Raw genomic sequence first — 21,724 nt, 5'->3', positions numbered from 1 at the left:
TGCCCAAAGAGTTTGTGCAGTCTCTGTCCTTGGACGTTTTCAAGACCTGAGCAGTCCAACTTTAGAGAAAACCAGTCTGAAATTCAGAACTGAACTTGCTTTGAGCAGAAGGCTGGGCTACAGACATCTTAACGTCCTTTCCAAACTGAATTGTTGTATAATGTTGTTCTGTAACACACAATTAGAGAATAATTACGTGACACATACTTAGTTACTAACATTGACTCCTTCTGTGGCAAGAACAACTCACTTCTCAGAGATGCCATAAGACAGGTAATAGACTTGTAAACAGATAATTATGGATAATGCAGCAATATCATGGAACTATTTTCTGACACAACAGTCACTACTAAAGAAACCACAGAAACATGTTGGCAGCCTGCTATTTTTGTTCTCTTAACAGAAAACTGTGCAGAACATTATTTCTGTCAAACTGTGCCTTGTATTTCTCTTAAACAATGCAGTGGGGGGGCTTAAATATCCAGACATCCCCAAGCTCTGTAAGAAGGCATACATATTTACTACTAACCAAAAAAAACCTGCAAGCAAAAAAACCCACCATAATGATAAAAAGGCTCAGGGATATATGATGCTGTTTCTTTGGCATCTGCCGTAAAAAGCCATTAAAATAGAAGTATGAAACCCCCCTAATAATTTAAAAGCTTTGAAAGCTGAGTATCTTGTATACAAAATATCTAATCATAAAATGTATTTCTGTCAATATAATTAAATAAAACTGAGATCATGCTGATAACACAGCTGTAGAAAACAGAGAAATTCTACCTGAGGGATAAATGTATTCCAAGAGTAAATCAATTACTTGCTATATTTATTAATAAAATCAAATTCAATTGTTCAACAAATTTAAAAGGTGAAATCTACACCCACTGAAAACAGCTAAAGGGAGATGCAAAGTTAGGAAAGATCATCTAATCACTGTATCAAAAGTAACACATCAGTGACACAGCAAGATTGTACTTCCACAAGAAACTTCCCTCCTCTTCTGAAAACAGGAAAAGTTCCACCCACAGCACACTGCTCTTTCACAACATCCTGAGAACTTCTACCTCAGAAGCCTTACCCAAGTACTGATAGTTATAAGGTTAGGTGTACAGGTGGTATGATAGCATAAACACATGACCGTAAATTTTTGTGTTATGTTCAAAAAGATTAAGACACCTATTGCTTCAGACAGGCACTCAAAAATTCCAACAAGAAATAATTATGCATTAAGAAGAACACAGCAATCCCTAGAACACTACATGCAATGGATAAAATACTTAAAATAAATTCTGACTAAACATAGAATTTCAAAGTCCTGTTTGCAATCTCTCTCTGTTTTAGCAGAACTAGCATTTAAATAACCTACTGTATGATTCTGTTTCTTCCTCCTTTCCAATCATTTAAAGCAGGAAAAAGGGATTGCACTTGATGTATTTTCTTTGATAGTGACATAGCTGACTATGTTTGGTACTAAGCTTTAGAAATATGGATTTCCTTATTCCAAAATTATCAGGTAACTTTAAGCTTCGAGAAAAGGTCATTGAAGAAAGCTGATTCTAATCTAGTAAAGGCCTTCTTGATAGCAACCATTAGGGACAGATTTCATTTCCACATTGTTATTATATGCTACTATCCAAGAATCTTGCAAATAAATTAAGAGCACGCAGATAAAGCAATCCCTCAAGAACAAACAGAATTGTGGAGGAGTGGGTAAGCCAACAATACTATGAACATTATCGGTCTGATACTCCAGGCTAAAAATTAAATACAATCCTGCGTATCTTTATCTCCTGATGTCTGGGCAGTGGTTCCTAGTAATACACAGAAATAAGTTTTTATTACATTGGGATAAAATTTTTGGTTTTTATGAAAACAATTTCTGCAACTTTACACAAGCTGAGGTGCTTAATGCTGCCTTTGCCTTGATCTCTAACAGCAAGACCAGTTACCCGCTGGGTACTCAGCCCCCTGAGCTGGAAGACAGGGATAAGGAGCAGAATGAAGTCCCCACAACTCAGGAGGCAACAGTTAGTGACCTGCTGCTCCACTCAGACACGCACAAGTCTGTAGGAATGGATGTGATCCACCTGAGAATACTCAGGGAGCTGGCAGAAGAGCTCGCCAAGCCACTCACCATTATTTATCAACAGTCCTGGCAAACTGGGGAGGTCCCAGAAGAGTGGAGGTTAGCCAGTGTAACACCCATCTACAAGAAAGGCTGGAAGGAGAATCCAGGAAGCTACAGGCCTGTCAGCCTGACCTTGGTGCCAGGGAACATTATGGAGCAGATCATCCTCAGTACCATCACGTGGCATGTGTGCAACAGCCAAGGAATCAGGCCCAGACAGTGTGTGTTTGTGAAAGGCAGGTCCTGCTTGACCAACCTCATCTCCATCTAGGACAAGACTACCCACCTAGTGGAAGAAGGAAAGGCTGCAGATGTTGTCTACCTGGATCTTAGTAAAGCTTTTGACACCATCTCGCACAGCATTCTCCTGGAGAAACTAGCTGCTCATGGCTTGGACAGGTGTACTCTACACTGGGTAAAGAGCTGGCTGGATGGCCAAGCCCAAAGAGTGGTGATAAACAGAGTTACATCTGGCTGGTGTCCAGTCACAAGTGGTGCTCCTCAGGGCTCAGTCCTGGAGCCAGTCCTGTTTAATGTCTTTATCAACGATCTGGATGAAGGGATTGAGTGCACCCTCAGCAAGTCTGCAGACCACACCAAGCTGGGAGGCAGTGTTTATCTGCTTGATGGCAAGAAGGCTTTGCAGAGGGATGTGGACAGGCTGGACCAATGGGCCAAGACCAGTTTTACAAGATTCAACAAGGAGAAGTGCCAGGTCCTGCACTTGGGTCACAACCACCCCATGCAATGCCACAGGCTTGAGCAAGAGTGCCTGGATATCTGCTTGGTGGAAAAAGACCTGGGAGTACTGCTTGACGTCCACCTGAACATGAGGAGCCAGCAGTGTGCCCAGGTGGCCAAGAACACTCTGGCTTGTATCAGAAATAAGTGTGACTGGCAGGATTAGTGAAGTGATTGTTCCCCTGTACTCGGCACTGGTAAGGCCGCACCTCAAATCCTGTGTTCAGTTTTGGGCCCCTCGCTACAAGACAGACACTGAGGTGCTGGAGCATGTCCAGAGAAGGGCTATGAAGCTGGTGATGGGTCTGAAGCACCAAGTCCTATGAGGAGCAGCTGAGGGAACTGGGGTTGTTTAGTTTGGAGAAACGGGGGCTCAGGGGGGACCTTACTGCCCTCTACAACTGCCTGAAAGGAGGTTGTTGACAGGTGGTTGTCGGTCACTTCTCCCAGATAACAAGTGACAGGACAAGATGAAATGGCCTCCAGTTGTGCCAGGGGAGGTTTAGATTGGATATTAAGAAAAATTTCTTCACTGAAAGGATGGTCAAGCATTGTAAAGGCTGCCCAAGGAGATGGTAGAGTCACCGTCCCTGGAAGCGTTCAAAAAATACATAGATGTGGTGCTTAGGGACACAGTTTAGTGATGGACTTGGCAGTCTTGGGTTAGCAGCTGGACTTGATCTTAAAGTTTTTTTCAAAACTAAATGATTCTGTAACTCTATGAAAATATGCTGGGGTTTGGGTTTTTTTGTAGGTCAGATAGCAGGTGCTTGATTTGCATGAAATCAGTAATTTCAGTTGTTAAGTACTTTCTCTATCTTGCTACAGTGAAACTGAAGTAATGAAAATAAACAAACATTTCTGTTTCTGCCTTATTGAATAGTGTCTGTAAATGACCCAGGGAATGTTTTGGATAAGATACTCAAACATACAGGGGGCAGATTACACAAATCCCCTAGTTTATTTCAAGCATCAAAAGTGCATTTTGACACTTAACCAAAAAACACTTTTCCTCAAACTGTCGGGTTTTTTTCACACCCAGTATCCCATGTCTTGCTTAGGATCAAGCAAACAGTAATAACAGTCAATTCTCTGACTAAACAATTACTTCTTGTGTCCATGGTTTGTGTATGTGGGGACAACTAGATGCTGCTCAGAAAGCACAGAGCACAAAATTTTATCGAGCCTTAAGCAATGCATTCTCAAATGCAAATTTTAATGTCCAAAGCAAGTTCTTGAAATAGAAGGCTAAAATATTCCTCAAGACCTGCTGATATATGAAAGAAAATTTTTTAAAAAAGGTTCAAAACTAGTTCTATTTATATTGTTTCATTTTTTACGTTACACTCAAAACCATAGTGGAAGGCATACCTTCAACAGTGCTCCATCCAGAACTGGAGCTCTGCTATCTTCAGTTAAGTATAACATTAAATTGAGAACAAAGTCTCTTGATATAGCAATGCTTTTTAGAGATGAAAGTTTTTTCTGTTTTCGTAGGCTGTGTAAATGCTCCATCACAGTATACCAACTACACCAGTATAAAAATTGTCAGCACTGGTGATAGCTGAGTTTGCTGACCAAACTGGTGTAAGCCATACTGTCTACAGCACAAGTTATACTCATACAGCTACAGTACAGCTTTCCAGAGTGCAGGCATAAAGGAAACTCTCCATAGGAGTTCACAGTCTTGGGGCTTGATCTTGAAAGGCATTCAGCATTAAAAACCTGTGTCTCAATACAACACCCATAATTATCAATTAAGTTAGTTGCATACTGATATTACAGTATAAGAATTACACTTATGTTTTTAGCCTTCTGTTTATTGGATTTCATATCCAAGTAAATCTTTAGTCCAATTTATAGTGCACTGCATATAAAACAGAAAGGTCCTTATGGGCTATTCATTCATGTAGCAAACTTTGCAGAGATAAATTACAACTGCAATGGAACTAGATGTGTATATTCTCTATAGTACATCCTCTTACTATTAGTGGTTAATTAAGGTAAACATCCTTGACCCAGGGCAACTACAACCATCCTGTTATCCATGCCTAATCTGATTTCCTGGGTATCAGAAGTTATGTGGTTTAATAGTTCAATTATTTGAGGAAGTTAACTGAAAGGGACAGTTACAATTCAGACTGAACAAGGTAATTTAAGACTGCAGTCTATTTAAGATCCTAGCAGAAAAAGATGTGGACAATATATTAGGGGAAAAAAAAAAAAGTGAAAGCCAGCAACACTAAGGTTTCCATAGAGCTTTTAACAAACGCAAAATGTTGCACAAGTTGTCTGTGTAGCCTAGCCAACCCTAAGAATAGTCCTGAAAGCACTATGAACCCACAATGTGTACACAATGCCATCACCTCATCTGAAGAACTGAAATTTAATTTCATCAATTCATTCTGTGAAGGTATACAGGAGAAGTACAGGCTTAAGAAGCAACAATGAAAACGGAACAGTTGAAAGACACAGTAAGATCTGGGAGCTAACAGATTAAGACAGCATCATGAGCATTACACAAATGCATCATGACAAATCAGGTATATTCTATATATTCAGGAACAAGGTAGGACTTCAAGAGAATTATTTGCAGTAATATTTTATATTAATGGATTTAGCCCACAAGAATCAGCATCATATGATTTTGTCAGAGCAGCAGATTTCAGTTACATTCATACAGATAAAGTGGAATACTGTTCCTTCAAGAGAATAACTGTTTGCTCAGGGATACACATTTCCATATATAAGAGCATAAAACTATCACTAACACTGTGAAGATTTTACAGGTTCCTCCAAAACAAATATTCTGTCACACCACCAGATGTTACACTGAAGTAGCTGCAAAATGAAGCCAATATAACAACACACTTTCTCTGTCCCCTTGATAAAACTGTAGTCCCAAAGATCCTCACCACTTCATTTTGAGGGATTTGTGTTGGTGGTTTGTTTTCTTGCCCTACTGAAGTATCTCCCACCAGGAGTTTCAAACCACTTTTTTCCACAATTCCCTCAAGTAAAATCGTCTGCAGCCAAACAAAAAACCAAAAACAACAACAAAAAACCACCACCAAACATCCAAACCCAGAAGGAATTAAGAAAATGGTGGAAAGTGAAAACAATGTATTATCAATGTTTTAGGAAGAAAGCGGGACATTCAGGCAAAGTAAGTATTTCTACACTTCCTCCTCATTTTCATTTTCTGTCCTGTATTTTGCCTACACAGTCTGTACACCCGATGAGCTAAAAGAAGTGCAGATGGCAATGCAAAACCCTCGTTACTTTCCAGACAGTGAGCATAGTTAAGGGCAGGTAATGAGAAATTAAAATAAAATCTTTTCTCCCCCCTCCTTAGGAAGGAATCTTTATTCCTCTGTTATGATAAGAAGAATTTCTGAAGCCCAAGTACAGTGACTCATTATCATGAAATTGTGTCCCCACACATCATTTACATTATGATCCTGTAAAAGAGGAGCCCAACACTACCTAAACGGTATGTCACCCACCATCAAATGATTACTTTTTCCCTCCCGCATTGCTGGTACTATTTTTCTAATGCCTTTTTTCTATTTTCCACATGCAGAAAGCCCAACAGAATATTTACTTAAAACAGGATCAAGAAAGAGGCAAGCTATTGCCTCCAATAGAAAAATGTACCATTAAGGAAATAAGAAATGGGTTGATTTTTCAAGTGTTACTAATTGTTTACACAGGCCATGATTTAGATACAGGTAAAACATATGTTTGAAGGATGCAGTGTGTTATGTAGAAAGAGTTCCTAATAAGAACATCTTTCCCAGAACACTAGGCATGTATAGATAATAATTCTGCCTTAGATATATGATCAACAATCAACAACAACAGTCTACTTTCTTCAAGATCAGCAATGCTACAGTAGAACACAGTTAGTGTGACTGCAGTTATTAATTCAAAATTAATTTTGCATTTTCCCAGAAAAAGCAAAAAGCAGACAGAAGTGGTATAATGAGAAACACACGTGCCTTATTCCTATTTTATGCATAAATATAAACATGAGTTCACGTCTAGCTAGCACATCACATCACACAGCAATTTCCAAAGAAATCAGAAAGAAAACTTCACTTAAAACTATACTGTTTAAAATAGTAGTGACAGCTTCAGGGCAGTAAGTGAAGTTTTTTTCTAACTCAGAAGAGCAAATGAGACTGCATCAGTATCAACAATAAAGCACAATAATTTAAGAGATACAGGAACCAAACTGGTGCTGTACTTGCTACTTCTACTATTACTTCCAAAGCTGTTCTTACTGATACATTTCCTAATGCCTTTTAATTTAGAATTATTTAGAAAAGTGGAGAGTTGAATTGCCAGATATATTTTGTGGTTATCATTCTGCAAATATAACATTGAAAATCCACTTGCAGACCACATTACCTCTCTTCGTCTTCTTTAATGACATTTTAACATTTTAGTTTCCAGGAAGAAATCATGAAAACACAAGAAGGGCAGTCAACTGCTGCTTTGAATTTTATATTACTTCTACAGAAACCATTTAAAAGGTCAACTTAAAAACTCAGAAACTCATCAGAAACATGAAACCAGCCAAAATTTCTAAGATTGACTTCTTCACACTTCTCCAGGTCAGACACTTCCCTCAGACATACCAGAATTTCCCCAAATCACTGAAGTCTGACCCTGCATCAGTGACAGGGAGAATGTGGGTGTGCAGGGGAAGGGGGTGGGAATTATTGTGCCTTTGCTTTCCAAGCTTGTGCAGAAAACACTAGAAAATGGCAAGCTTCTTCCTTACCACATACAAGAACATGGACCGTGCAGTCCCACCCTGTCAAGTGCTGCAGCTACCTCAAACTTATGTCTACTTCATTCACATTCCTTGGTGCTTGCCAGACTAAGTGCTTGCATCTGTTCCCCACCCTCTACATCATCAGCCACCTTCAGGCTGCTGAAGCACTCATAAGGATCCCATCAGACTTCCAGTATTCCAGCTGAAAAACATCACAGAATTAGGTAAAAAGCTTATGACAGTGATATGCCCAAAGCCATAGAACAGTTATGCCAGATGAAACCACGTATCAATGATTTTAGCTGCTTGCTTCAACAAGAGGAATCATTCCCTTGTCAACCTATGCTATTGATACCTCTCTGTTACTGCATGCTATTAGCTATTTACATACTCTGCTCTTTATTGTTGTTTGCCCCTCTGTTCCAAAAACCATACAGAACTACGTTTCTTAACAGTGGTATTATTTTTCTGTCTTGCCCTACTCTAAGCTTTCCTACTGCATGACCACCCTCCTCCCCAGATGCAATAGGCTTCTTTTATCACAAGTTTCTAATAATGTTTTATTGCCTTTCTTTCCTTCCCTGGCATTCTACCACAGGACTGTCACCAACAAAATGTGGCATCTCATGAAAACTTATAAATTCAGAAAAAAGGATGAAGCTGAAGAGATGAAAAAGAAATACCTTTCCAGGAAAAATACTTTCAAGTTTTAAAGGCACAGGGAAAAATAAATTGTTTATAAAACATTCATAGCACTTTGGTGCAGCATCAATCTACAGCAAACACACTCCAGAAACTCAATCATTCTCCTGTCTTATGTCCACTAACTACAGGTGGGGCAAGCAGAAGAGAAGATAAACCAGAACACCTTCTGTATTGCTAAAGAATTTGAGGCTACTCAGGGCTGGTATTTTTATTTAATATTATAAACTGAGAATTTGTGGAGGATTCTATTCTAACACAACAGATACTGAAAGATTAAATTTAAGATTGAAAACCTCAAGGAATTTTGTAGTTAATTATTCTCCCTCCAAGTACTACCATAAACCAGCCAAGCAGTCACAGCCAACATAAGACTTTCAGGGGAATCTAAGAGTCACAGTATTTTACTTTTTTTCCCTTCAAACTGTTTATTGCAGAAGTTCAAGCCAAAGCAAGTATCTAGTTAAGTCTATTTGTGTAACACCATAAAGCATTAGCCCTTCCAATGCATTTTGGTGGCCCACCGCTTTAGGAGTCCATAGTACCCCAACCAGCTAAAAATGCCACATTTTATCATCTTTTTAAAACAAAACTCAATTTCCACAAACAGAAAAAGGTAACATCCTACAACTACTCATGTCAGTAAATGATGCTAGAGGATATGAGAAAGGTTTTCTTCTTCGTATCATTTTCAGTCCTTGTCAGATAGCCAGACTGCAGACTGGAGCACAGCTGCTTTTATGCTTGTTCCTTTTCTGCAGATCGCCTGTCACAATAGGACTGCAGCATTCTGATGGTACAAAGGATCATCCATCCAAATAGGATAGTGTATTATTATGATACTTGAGGACTAGATCAACAACTTTTTCCATGCAGTGTCTCCCAGTAGCCATTAACACCTATCTACTAATACTGAAAACAAACATTAACTTCTAATACCAAAGCTGTGCCACTGTCAGTTCAACTTGGCATTGGTCTGCATTGCAATCAAAAGCAGTGGCCTGCTTCTCCTGACTCCTCTTCCCTCATTCCTTCCCTGGAGCCAGCAGGCAGTATTCGATCATTCATTCAGCCATATGGCAAACACCATCAGGCAACTGACCTGAATGAAAACTAACCTTACTTCTTTCCCAGGTTAATTCTCAGCTGCATCAGTTTCCTGATCCAGACTGTTGAATAGCTGTATGATTGCTACTGTTAGTCACAAAGGAAGGAGGCAGAAATAACAGCTTGAGAATAAGGAGGGAGATCAAGTCTCTAGCAGCACTGATGACAAATGCCAGATTAAACTGGCTGTGGAACAAAGATTTAAGAGAAGGAATCAAAAAGAAATGTTCAGACTACCATAACTATCAAGATTAATGACAATTTATCCAGTAACCTAAGCAGCACTGCATGTGTACTTCACTAAGATGGTGAAAACCTACATGAAAATGTATCTCTTTAACAAATATCTTTCTTTTAATTTTAGAAATATTGTTACTAAAGCACAATAGGTAGTTTTAATTAATCTCTCAATTGAAGCTGGAGATGGTACTTAAGAAGATGTCTGATACTGCAGAGATACTAACATCTGTTTTCTCTCTTTTAAAGCAGATGGTAGAGAACTCACTGATTTACCATGTTGTCTCCAATACTTCTTCCCTTACACAAGACTGCTGTATTTGAAGAAAATTGTATTAAGGTAGATAAAAGGAGATCCCACACAGTTCAACCAAGAAGATGAAACAATTGTGGTTATTAAAGTGATATTGGTGAAGAGTTTTTATAAGGCTAATAAAAAACTCCTTCAGGGTCCCCTACCATTTAATGTACCAGAACAAATAACAAAATGGATGATTGATTTTCTCTCATGAAAAAGTAAATATACAGGAAATGTAAATTGCTAGCTTCAAAAATCTACAGCATCATAAAATATATAATTAAACTCCTATACTCGAAAAATGTAACACATCAGAAGGTGCAGCCCACTTACAAGCTATCAAGTCTCATTTCTGCAAACGAGAGTTTTTAAGTTTACTCAATACAGCACCTACTTCCTAGAAAATAACACAGAAGCACATAATATCCATCTATCTGTATCAACTTGAAAGGGCTAAACAGTTTCAGTGTAAAATGAAACTTAGCTCAAAGGAAAGACTAAATCCCCCTACTACTTTTTAATAAGGAAAACACACAATTTTCTGAAGATGATTTTATAGGACATTAAAACATAAAGCTGGAGCAAAACTTACAGGAAACATAACAAATTTATGATCACAGTTTTAAGAAAGAATGCAGAGAATGTGCAAGCCTCGCTTGGAAATTAGAGCTTCTCAGTTGAGTGTTCGTATGCATGGGGCAGACTGCTGTAACTGTTAGGCTGCTGAAGGCTTTAATACTACTTTGCACTGAACTGTAGGTGTAATCGGTGTACTCTGGAAGAGGACAGAATACAAGCAGCTTGTGGACTGGATTGGTGCTTTGTCTGGATTTCTTCAAAGTATGTTAGAGATCAGTGCTCAGGTAACCCCAGTCAATACATACCACACGTTGTCTGTTCCAGTCTTCCACCAGCAGGGCTGTAGAAGAGCAATAGCTGCTTTCAGAAACAGTTATCAACAGGACTTTTTTGACTGTTGGCCATGTCAAGCCTGCTACTAGCTAACTGCAACTGGTATGTACTGGTTTTAAGTTCTGTAACCACCTCAGCTAAACAAAACTGACATATCCTGAGTCAACCATTAATGGAGAGACACAAACTAGAGCCACCAGTTAATAGGCAGATGACACTTCATGCTTCTGCACACACACCTGGGTTGGGAAAAATCAAGGGTTTATGGGCCAAAAAAGAGGCTGATGAATATCCTGGCTAGAGAAACAATCCTGGAAGTGAGGAAAGACCCTGGAGGTCAGGAAAACATGTGGAGAAAAATACTGTGAGACACCTAGGGACCTTAAACAGTAAACTCAAGACAGCTGATTGCGAACAGATATATAGGACAAAGCTACCCTAACTTTCTGCCCAACCTTCCGGGACTAGCAGCAATCTCCCTGCTGGAAAGGGAAGCTGAGACCTAATGAAAATACCACTATGGGGGAAACAAATGAGTGAGTGTGTTGTATCATCAATCAGATTAAAACCTGATCTCCCTGGTTCTTAAGTAAACCCATAATACCCAGATCTACTATGGGTTGTAACACTGTCTTGCTTGTGACAAAGCTTCTGGCCTACCACAAGGTGCTTGTTCTTTATCATATTTACCCAACAAATGATAAGTAACAGGCACTACTTTTTAGCCAACAGCTCTAACAGCTCGAATACAAAGGGAAGACTCAGGCAGAAAGCATTCTCAGAGCCAGTAGCACTATCTGAGCATCTACGCTTCATACTGGGAGCGACCGCAAATTTAACTGGCTCAGCATGCATTTCATATCCACTGAATCAATGTCTTCCTCATAATACATTCTGCATCAACAACAGCTAGCTATAAAGGACATTTATGTCTTTGCAAACTTCCTCCAGCAGCTTAGGAACTAGTTCTGAAATATGCTGTAATATCTGCTTCAGGTTCTGATATATTCCTGGTTAGATGCAAGTTAAGAAGAGAAATGAGGTTACAGCTGCCTACACATTTAAAATAGCTGAAGATACAATCACTTTCTCTTTTTTTTAAGGCTGTTTTCCCTCATCTCCACTTTTGTTTTTTAAACACAAAGAACAACTCAACCTCTAATGGGTTTCCTGTTAGATAGATTTCCTTCTCACCTAATAGCTTTATAACTACATGGTTTCTCTCTCTCAATACTTGCGAGAAAAACAGAGCTCACTAAAAATACTAAGATCTGAGGTTCCAGTTATACTAGTCTACATCCTGTCTTTTTTAAAATAGCTGATAAAAATATTGCATAAGATTGAATGTTTTTTTAAAAAATTACCGCTAAACACAGATTAAGCTAACATTCATGTGTTTTTCCTGTGTTCTGCTTGCTTTCGTGATGTACCAGAACAGTTGTGGCTCACTGCAGAACTAACCAGTCTGCGCCATCTCACTAACTAATAAGTAGCAAGCTCTAGCGAGATGTCACCTTCAAAGGAAGCAAGCCTGAAATTTGCTTTTTCAGGTATGGTTCTTCCAAAACAAGCCCAAACCTCCTGCTTCTTAAAACTCTCCAGGGATCTTTATGCTTATAAAAAGGCTTTAGCCAGGGCCCTCTGACATGCCAAAGCTCTTCCCAGCTGCTGCATTGACACTAGCCACTTCTGATCTCCACTTTGAAACAACTGTTCCAGCTTTAGGCTCGAGGTTATTCTTCCCCTCAAAAATATCAGTTCAGGATCTGTTTGCATTAATGCTCCTGGCACTCCCTGGCTTCCATTCCCTCACGGAAGAAAACACCCTTATGTCTCATTATGTGCATCACAGCACTTCCACTATGTATGCTTCTAATAAATGGGAGTTTCAGAGAGAACCTGCACACCGTCTCCTGCCTCAGCTCCTGTTCAACCTTGATTCTCTGCTCGCCACCAACACCATATCCTTACCCCAGGTTAAGCTGCATTATCTAAGGCCTTCAACTCCATCCAAGGTGAGATCAATGGCTTCCTTCTCACCTCCTCCCTCTGTCAGAGCCTGCTGCAGAACCATCCTTATTCCATAAGCTTATCCCTCAGCAGAGCTCCCCAGCCCAGCAAAAACAGAGGCCAACCTTAAGGGAGGTAAGGAAAGACAATCCAGTACTAACACAGAAGCCAGGTCAAATAACAGGCTATATCCTCCTTATACACAAACACACATGTTTTTCTAGGTCTTTTCTCCCTTTTCCTCTTCTTGTTGGCCTGCTGTGCCAGACATAATTGTTGAACCACCTGAAAGCTTACTAGCCTGTAAAAATGTAAAACCCTACCAAGAATTAAGACAGAAAAGCCAGACCCTTGTCTGCTGATCTCTGGTTTCCTACATTTAGGATATTTTTCCATCTCTGTATTGACAGGTTTACTATCTATTAGGTATCTTTGGCTATTCCAGAGGACTAATTATTAGAGGAATCACAGACTTCTTCAAACATGCCACTGTATTAGCAAAAACAGCTCTACAGATTTATACCCGTGCTGTTCAAAACTACTCGTTTGCTTCTGTGGGTTCTTTTCCTTTTCTTTCATTCTCGTGCACTTCATGAGATCATGATTTGATCTGCACACCAGGAAAGTAACATGGATTCTCGCACAGAACAAGTGACATAGTAGATTTTACCTACTTGACACCACTAAAAAAAATTCCCCCAACCAAAAGCTAGTAACATGAACAGAAATAATTCTACCTTCATCAGAACCTATGCTAGCAGCTCTTCATTTCTTTATTCTATTAATTATTATTGACTTTATATTAAATATATATAAAACTAATTTCTCATGAAGTATTCATGAAGCTTCAGGAACAACAGGCATTATGTGTTTTCAATCAGCTCTAATATACATGCCTAGCTTATTTCATTTATTGAACAGTAAAAATATTTGCTAATAATCTCACTTGAGATAAAAAAATAGTCAAGAGCTCAGAATTAACCCTCTACATTTTAACTACAGTATAATTAATATAACATAAGCATAAAGGCTTTTCTCCAGGGTTTGCCAACTCTCTGTCTGTTCCCCAGTGCTACATGGGAAGTTTTGCTTGGTTTTGCTGTTTTTTTGGTTAGTGTGTTTGGGGTGTGAGGGTTGAGGTTTTACTTTCTGTTTTCAGATTTTAATCCAAACTAAGTGGTTCCCTTCAAGAAACATATTTTTCAGAACACATAAAACCCCATTTTTTACTCCAAAGATTTAAGAACATTGGGAAGTTCTACATGCAAATTTCCCCATTCCAAACTCTAATTGATATGCCCTGCAGGGATCTTCAGAGATAAGTCTTTCCCCTGTGGAGGCATTTTAAATGATACGGCATAATCTGATTTACTGAAAAATGCAGGAGCCTTATTCTGCTATTTCTTACTTAAATAAAATGTCAGTTTCTTTCCCAGGGAAAGGTCCTCATCTAAGAAAGCAGCAAATCCTGCACAATGAACATACCGTTAATAGTAATACAATCTTATCATGTGCATGCCACATTCTCTGTTTAGACAGATGTACAATCATCAACTAATGCACCCCTGGTTTACCTTGAGGTTAAAAAAAAGAGGCGGGGAACAAACAAGAAACTTCTACTTTATGATAGGAAATTAAGTTAAACTTAATCAAGTTAAATGGCTGTGGAGAAAAATCAATATTTTAGTCAAAATTAGATTTCAGGAGTTTCTGGTATCAGATGCAATACTGCAAGTGTAGGTTTTCAATTAAAAAGCTACATCTGGCTCATAATAATGTATTCAAAGGTGCACTTGTACCCCTGGAGAAACTAAGAAACTGGAAGCTATTCATGAATTCTTACAAGGCAGCAACCGTCTTATAAAACCAGTAACACATTAAATCAAATAGAGTGGGACGTGAAACACAGAACTGTAGAAGTTATAAAAATAGACATTGAAACTGAATGATTCAAGAGAAGACACTGATCTGTGGTATTTTCAGAATATCCCGTTTCCTTGACACAAGTTTCTTTTTCCCCTGTTGCATTTACTCAACAAGCATAAAAGGGACTTCTCAAGGTTGTAATTGAACATATTATTAACATTTCCTCTTCGCCTTCTATTTCAAATACATTTACCATTCACACACAAAAAAGTGTAAGAATATTTGGGCCACTGTGTAAACTACAGTGTTCTTCAAAGACCTAATGATCTTGAAATTATGCAGCCTCGGGGCTGAAACACTCCGATCAGATTCACACAAACAAGTATAATCTTTGCCCTAAACAGATATAAGTGCAGTTTTTATGTCTCTGTAATTCTGAACATGACAAGAACAGAGCCAATACATTTTTAATAAGATATTAATTTCCAAAACTTTACCTGTAACTGCTGGTTTTCATTCATCTGCTTAAGACAAAAGCTTAAGTTTTTTGATTGGTGATAATCAGAAAAATTCATACTTTAAGATTCACATATACAAAAGCCAAACTGAGTGGTAATAACTTTTCAAGTTAAAGGTCAAAATATGTATTGCTTTCTATGAGTAAAAATACAACTTGCTTATGTCACACTTGATTCAATTAGGTTTAATTTCAGAAACAGATCAGCACATTTCTTCTATTGTATTTTTTTTCAGCTTTCTCAAATTCTCAATCAATACAGACAATTAACAATTCCTATGTTAACCACTAAGAACAAATAAACAAATTACCTATTTGCCCTTGATTTATCATTTTGTCTCCGTTTACTATATCAAGCTGTGTGAATGGCATCTGAATTCAGATTGAAGGAGCATGACTAAACCTCTATGTTGTGTGACAAAAACACAGTAAATGCTTAGTGCACTGTAATGGGAATTAACTGAAAAAGTCATACCTGTGGGCACAAAGTCTCTATGTGATTAGCTGCCATTTGGACAATTTTCATTCCATCTTCATTTGTTGACAATGAACAAGCAAGATTAGCCACCTTAAATAAACAAACAAATATTTCATAAGCAAGTATTCATCCCCAGACTCTCAAACTTGCCAAAAAACATCTCTGCTAGAAAGCCTTCATTATTTGGGGGAATTAATTTGTCAAAGAACATATCTGAATAAAGAAACATGGGTGGGGTGGTTGGGTGTAAAAAAAAAAAAAAGGAGCAGCTGTGGTAAGGGGTGACAGTACAGGAAGTCTGATAAACTATCCCCAGTTTAGGTTCAGCACATAATAGTTGCAGAGTTGTTTTAGGTAACATCAGGAAATTTTAAAGATTCTAAGGCTTTAGCTAGATTACTTGTAGTTGTGCCTGTTAATTTTTCAGAGCCCTTCAAACCATGTCCAACCTTTTAATTTTTTAAAAAACTTATTTTTAAGACCTTAAAGATCAAATAACATTTGCTTTGATTTGTTGTAATGAAACACTGAATGATTTATGCCCTATGCTATCCACAGATTATTATTTTAATTAGTGGTACGGTTTTCTACTAAAATAAGTTGTATCAGTGCAACTTAAACTGAAAATGTATAAGGAAACTTGAAATCTATGAAAGAAAAAATCTATCTTCTTTTTTATTTTACTATACACCATGGAGATACAGCTTGCTTTAAATGGAAAACTGCTCTTCCATGACACTCCACAGTTCAACAAGTTTGAAGAGATGAAAGAAAAAAGAAGCACTCCAGCTCGCTGCAACTCAACATCAACAGGCTGTAACAGACAGGTTTGACAAAGGCACAAGAGAGGTCTGGATACTGGGATTCAGTAGATCTTTTCATCCTGCTGAAGTCATATAATATCCTTATGTAAACTACTACACACTTGCCAGTCTTCATAGCCTTCACTGAAGTAGCTGCATTACAGATATATCACTCCAGTGTTAATGTAGATCAGTAACTGCCTGAGAAATAGACCTCTGTAGTGCTGCAAATACCAATGTAGATATAAACACAGGTATATGTAATTAATTTGCAATTATTCAAATCTCATGCAACAAGTTCTACAGTGTAGCTGCTGCAAAACAGAAGCAAATCTTGAAAAATTATCAATATTTCAGGACACTATTTCCATAAAAGAATGATAGTTCAATGACAATCTATTATCAAAGGCTTTTATTATTCTTACTTAATTGATACAAATAATTACAAGGAATTAGTGCATAGCCAAACTACTTTTCCCATCCAAAATTCAGAAGAGACTAAGACAGTTTCTGAAGAAGATGAGGACTAGACTGCATGGCCTTCCATGTGCACCTGTGCCTACATACAAATACTTCACAAACATATCCCTGGTACTCCAATACAACTCACTGGTTTCCCACCTACTTCCAGTCAATTGCTATAAAGATGTGCCAAGAAAGATTCTTCAGAAAGGTGTGAAAATTTGCAACAGCCAATGCCATAAAGCCATATATTGCTGGAGGTAATAAAGATAATGTAATATCCTTCCTACAGAAAAAAGTGTTCCAAATCCATTAAGAGCCTCAGGACAAGTGGAAGTTCACGCGCAAAGTGAGACTGCCTCTTCACTCTGAGATGACCAAGAGGTCTTACCATGTTGATTCCACTGAAAAGGAAGAGGAAAACACAATCCTGTTGGTAATAGTCCTTGTGAGAGACATTTCAACTGTTGATAGTGGTTTAAGAAAGAATCCTGGTTCAGAGTTAACTCCAAGATGAGAACACATATGCAAAGCCAAATGCAAAAGTGAGACTTTCAGTAGCAAAAGAGTAAATAAATCTGCCTCACCACTTGTTCCATACTCAGCTGAGAACAGCTGTACTGTTCTATTGTCTGCACTGCGAAATCTTGATTAAATGCAGACCCAAAGTTGTTTTTTTCAGTCAAGTTCTCTGCATTAACTCCCCAAAACAATTATTTTCTAGGGAACAGGTAGTCTGACATCTAACTACATTCTGCTCATATAAATGTACTAAATGAAGCACTATGTTCTTTAGATATGATGCCCCCTGCTCCACCAAAAAGAGCTCTTAATTCACTTATATGTAAATCACTAATGACTAATTTTTTAATTCCAAGAAAATGTGTGTTTCCTCTTCATAAAGACTTGTTATTCTTCACAGCAAATATCTGCTGTCAAGAAATTTTATTCTACTGAGGAAAGACCTTACAAAGTTCTGCCTACCCTAAACAAGGTCCTTCACCACACTGCAGGGTATGCCCAGAAATATGTTCTTTGTAGTTTTTCAGCAAAGTGTGAAGAGCTCAGTGGCAACCCAGTTGCTCCCACTGATAACCCTACAGAAATTCTTAAGACCATGCTGCAAGTGCATATAGCCTTGGGTGATGAATGCTCTGTTCATATTGAAGTGTTTGGAATAAACTCTTGATCAAAAACAAAGGAGAACAATGACATGACTAAAATAAAATCTGACACGTTTCAAATCAAGGAAATTTAACTTGTGTGGCACAAGATTTCAAATACAGTCTTTACTAGAAATTTTAATATACCGATCCTGTCATTTTGCTAGTTTGGGGGGGGGGGGGGGGGGGGGGGAGGGTGTTAATGCACATAATAAACATCTGAACAAAAACCTATCGGTGCTCCTCAAACCCAAGCATGACTATTTCTTATCCATACCTCTTAAGAACACTAACTATAAACACTGTCACTTTAACACTTATATGAATTTACCAAGTCACTAACATGGTGACTGTAATGTAGAGGGTTAAAAAGGCCTAAACCAAGATGAGGAACTTGCTTTGCCAAAAGTTTCACAAAAGGCAAAGCATCAATGACCTTCTGACCCATCAAGCTTTATCTTTGTACCCTGAAAAGATGGGCACCAAGTACAAACAAAAAAATTTGGGGTGGGGAGACAGGGTAGGGGGAGCAGACAGATAAGAAACAACAACAGACGCAAATACAATACAGCAATCCATCAAGGTAGAGGTTAATGCTGAGTAACCACAGTTCAAAAGATATTTCATTTATAGAAGACAAATTGAATACTGAACTGAGGAGAAATTCAAAATTCAACATTACAGCAGTCAATGTTGATAAAAATTATATACTCAAGTTGATTTTAACAGTTAGTCTGCTCTCCTCCAACTATTAATGAAAATAGGTACTTACATATTCTTTGCTTCTAATTTTGTAGTACACTGAACTACTGCCTACAAGTTTATTGTGTTCCTAGCTCGTACTACTAGGCTTTATTCATGAAGCCTTAAAAAGTCTTGCGAGGAAAGTGCCTGCTCATACAAAAAAATGTCATGGAAAAACTAGGAAGGAAGGTCACCAATAATCACTCTATACTTTTTTAAGGAAAAGACTACACTGATATATGTATGTCTACTAGTCATTACTGCACTTTTACATCCATTAATGATGACTATCTACATTTTTATGAGCTTAATAAAACTCACACAGACTAACAATTGTTTGGAGTGCGCAAACATATTCCTGTGGACTGAAAACTTACCTCCAGTGGGCAATAAAGTAATGTCACAATGTTGCTGGCTTTCTGACCCATTTTGTACTGTAAAACTTAATTTCTTTCCATAACAAGTCAAAATAGTAATACTGAGCTATTTATAAGCTGCTGGGAGAGTTCATGTGTTATTTTTGCATTCTTTAAGATACTTCAGGTCAAAAGTTACACTATTACTTTAATTCTTATTATTTTTTACTTTTGTGGTAATAAAGTTAGAAACTGTACTCAAAAATACATTTAAGATTTATTATGTGGCATTCCCTACCTCTTTCAGCTTTCCACCTTCCACTCTTCCAGAAAGATTCTTGAACTGCTAATTTAACTACTGTGGGGCACTACATAACTGCAAGCCTCTTCACTCATCTTTTGGTTCCTTTTGCACTTCTCTTAATTTTGCATGTCTCTGTCTTTTCCATGTTCTGCAGAAATGAATTACATAGTACTGCATTAATACCATAATCACTACTGATTCAACAAAATTAGCTCTACCTTGTACACCAGAGGCTTATCACTGCCCCTGTTCATCTGTAACCAACCACCTTGTTAACATCAAGAATCTCCTCAGAGTATTATGTAACTTTAGATGTTTCCTGTAATATTATTTGTCAAGCATGCTACAGATTCTATTTCAGCAATTAATTAATAAAGGGTATTTGAATACCAATGGACTACATTGTTGTCTCTGTTGTGGTTTTTTTTTTTAAACCAACAAATCTAGAACCCACTCAACCAGTTTATTTCAAGTTCATGTGCTCAAACAAGTCTTATCTCACACAAGTTCATTTAGAAGATTATTTTGATAAACTGGGCCTCTGCCAAAATAAAAATGGATAACAAATTAAACATAATACTCTGAGGTAAAGATGGCATACGTGTAAGTGAGAATTCTGCACAGTTAACATTTCAGAAATTACTTCCTTTTCAACAAAGGTGGCAGGCTTAACGTACTTAAGAGCCCCATTAAGCTTTCTCTCCCTGCTTTAGGTCACAGTAAAGACAGCTGAAGAACTAAACTAAGGATTCCTTCCCCAAACCGCAGCATGCAGAGCCCTGATTACAACCAAAGAAAAGCAACTGTATGTGGATTGCATTTGTGCTCTGGCAACCCGAGTTAGCTGAAAACTCCACTAAATCCAAACTGTTCATAAGCATGACCTGTGTCTCACTGACAGTTTCTCAAAAAATGTGCCACGCACACCAGCACTAGATTTAATCCACTGGAACAGCCACCAAGTGAAATTTGATATCTGAAGAAAGGTCCTTCCCTGTCCCCCAATGTAACAGCAAGTGAAAGATATATATGTAAACTACTTGATGAAACCTGTTCTTTAGCACCTTTTGCTGACATGTTAGCAGTGGAGGGCTTTCCAGCAGTACCACACGGGTACAGAAACATAACTATCTGAGAACAGGACAAGCAAAGAACTGACTCAACTGTTTTACTGCCTTGCCCCTACCAGTTTATTCATGCAGACAGAAAAAAAGTGTCAGTACAAAGACAAAAATTTATTTTAGCAGTAAACTTGTAGGTTATATTAAACTGGAAGAAAGCATAATTTTCAGAAGGAGAAAGTTACTGTCAAATTCTATGATCATGTAACCAATAACCAACCTCTGATTTTCCTTATCTCAGTCTAACAACAACCATGGCAAATAAGACAGCTGTTAACCACGAGGCAAGAGACAGAATTAGCAAATTCCCTAATATATCTCAGAAGAGGAGTGATCAAAACTCACTGCCAGAATATACAGTCCTTGAGGGAACTGGCCACCACATAGAGAAGTGCTTCTGAACAGACTAGTAAACTGGGCTTGACTGTCTGACAATAGCAAAATTGGATAAACATCTATCACCAGCGAAAGCCAGTAAGGATCAGGTGGATCAACCAGTTCTGAAAACAAATACAACACTGCAAATTCCAAATAACTCATGTATTTCCCAGTTTTTAAATAAAATGACATCTTATGAGAGGTAAGATTTTGAGTGTCCCACCCCCATGAACTAATCTTTTTGTATCTTCTTAGGTGTTTCAGTGTAACATTTCCAAGTATATCTTTCCTTCTGCCTGAATATTTCTTTTTTCCTTTCCTCTCTACATGGAACCTTCTATGTCCTGCACCTAAATAACCAAGGCAAATGCAACAGATGTAGTGAACTGTCATGAGAACACTCAAGATTTCAGGCCCTTTTCCTCTATAAAACTGTAAGATCCAAACATGCATGAAAACATCCTCAATTTATTTTCTTACTAGTCATTATTCCAATATTCTATGAAACAATGTTCATTACCCTTGTCTTAAGGATTTTCCCATTAGACTAAATAACATAATGGTTTTGTCAACTAAATACCCAAGTGTACTTGGGTGATCTTTGTTTCCCC

At 38.0% G+C, this 21,724-nt stretch overlaps 1 protein-coding gene across 3 annotated transcripts in view; it reads right to left on the bottom strand.

Annotated features, from left to right (window-relative positions):
• The window catches only part of CTNNA3 (catenin alpha 3), a 500,767-nt gene that overhangs the window by 150,709 nt on the left and 328,334 nt on the right, over positions 1-21,724 (bottom strand). For 2 of the 3 annotated variants that reach the window (XM_056352597.1, XM_056352598.1), the window contains one exon: positions 15,780-15,872. In XM_056352597.1, the coding sequence (XP_056208572.1) occupies positions 15,780-15,872 (93 nt within the window). Of the gene's footprint in view, positions 1-15,779; positions 15,873-19,608; positions 19,694-21,724 lie in introns of those variants that run through there. The other variant, XM_056352599.1, reaches the window with a different exon arrangement.

Source organism: Falco biarmicus, chromosome 9 (genome assembly GCF_023638135.1).
Source record: "Falco biarmicus isolate bFalBia1 chromosome 9, bFalBia1.pri, whole genome shotgun sequence".
In the NCBI taxonomy this organism is placed as follows: Eukaryota; Metazoa; Chordata; class Aves; order Falconiformes; family Falconidae; genus Falco; species Falco biarmicus.
The sequence above is the reverse complement of the archived record's forward strand: the minus strand, read 5'-3'. Positions and strand labels throughout refer to the sequence as shown.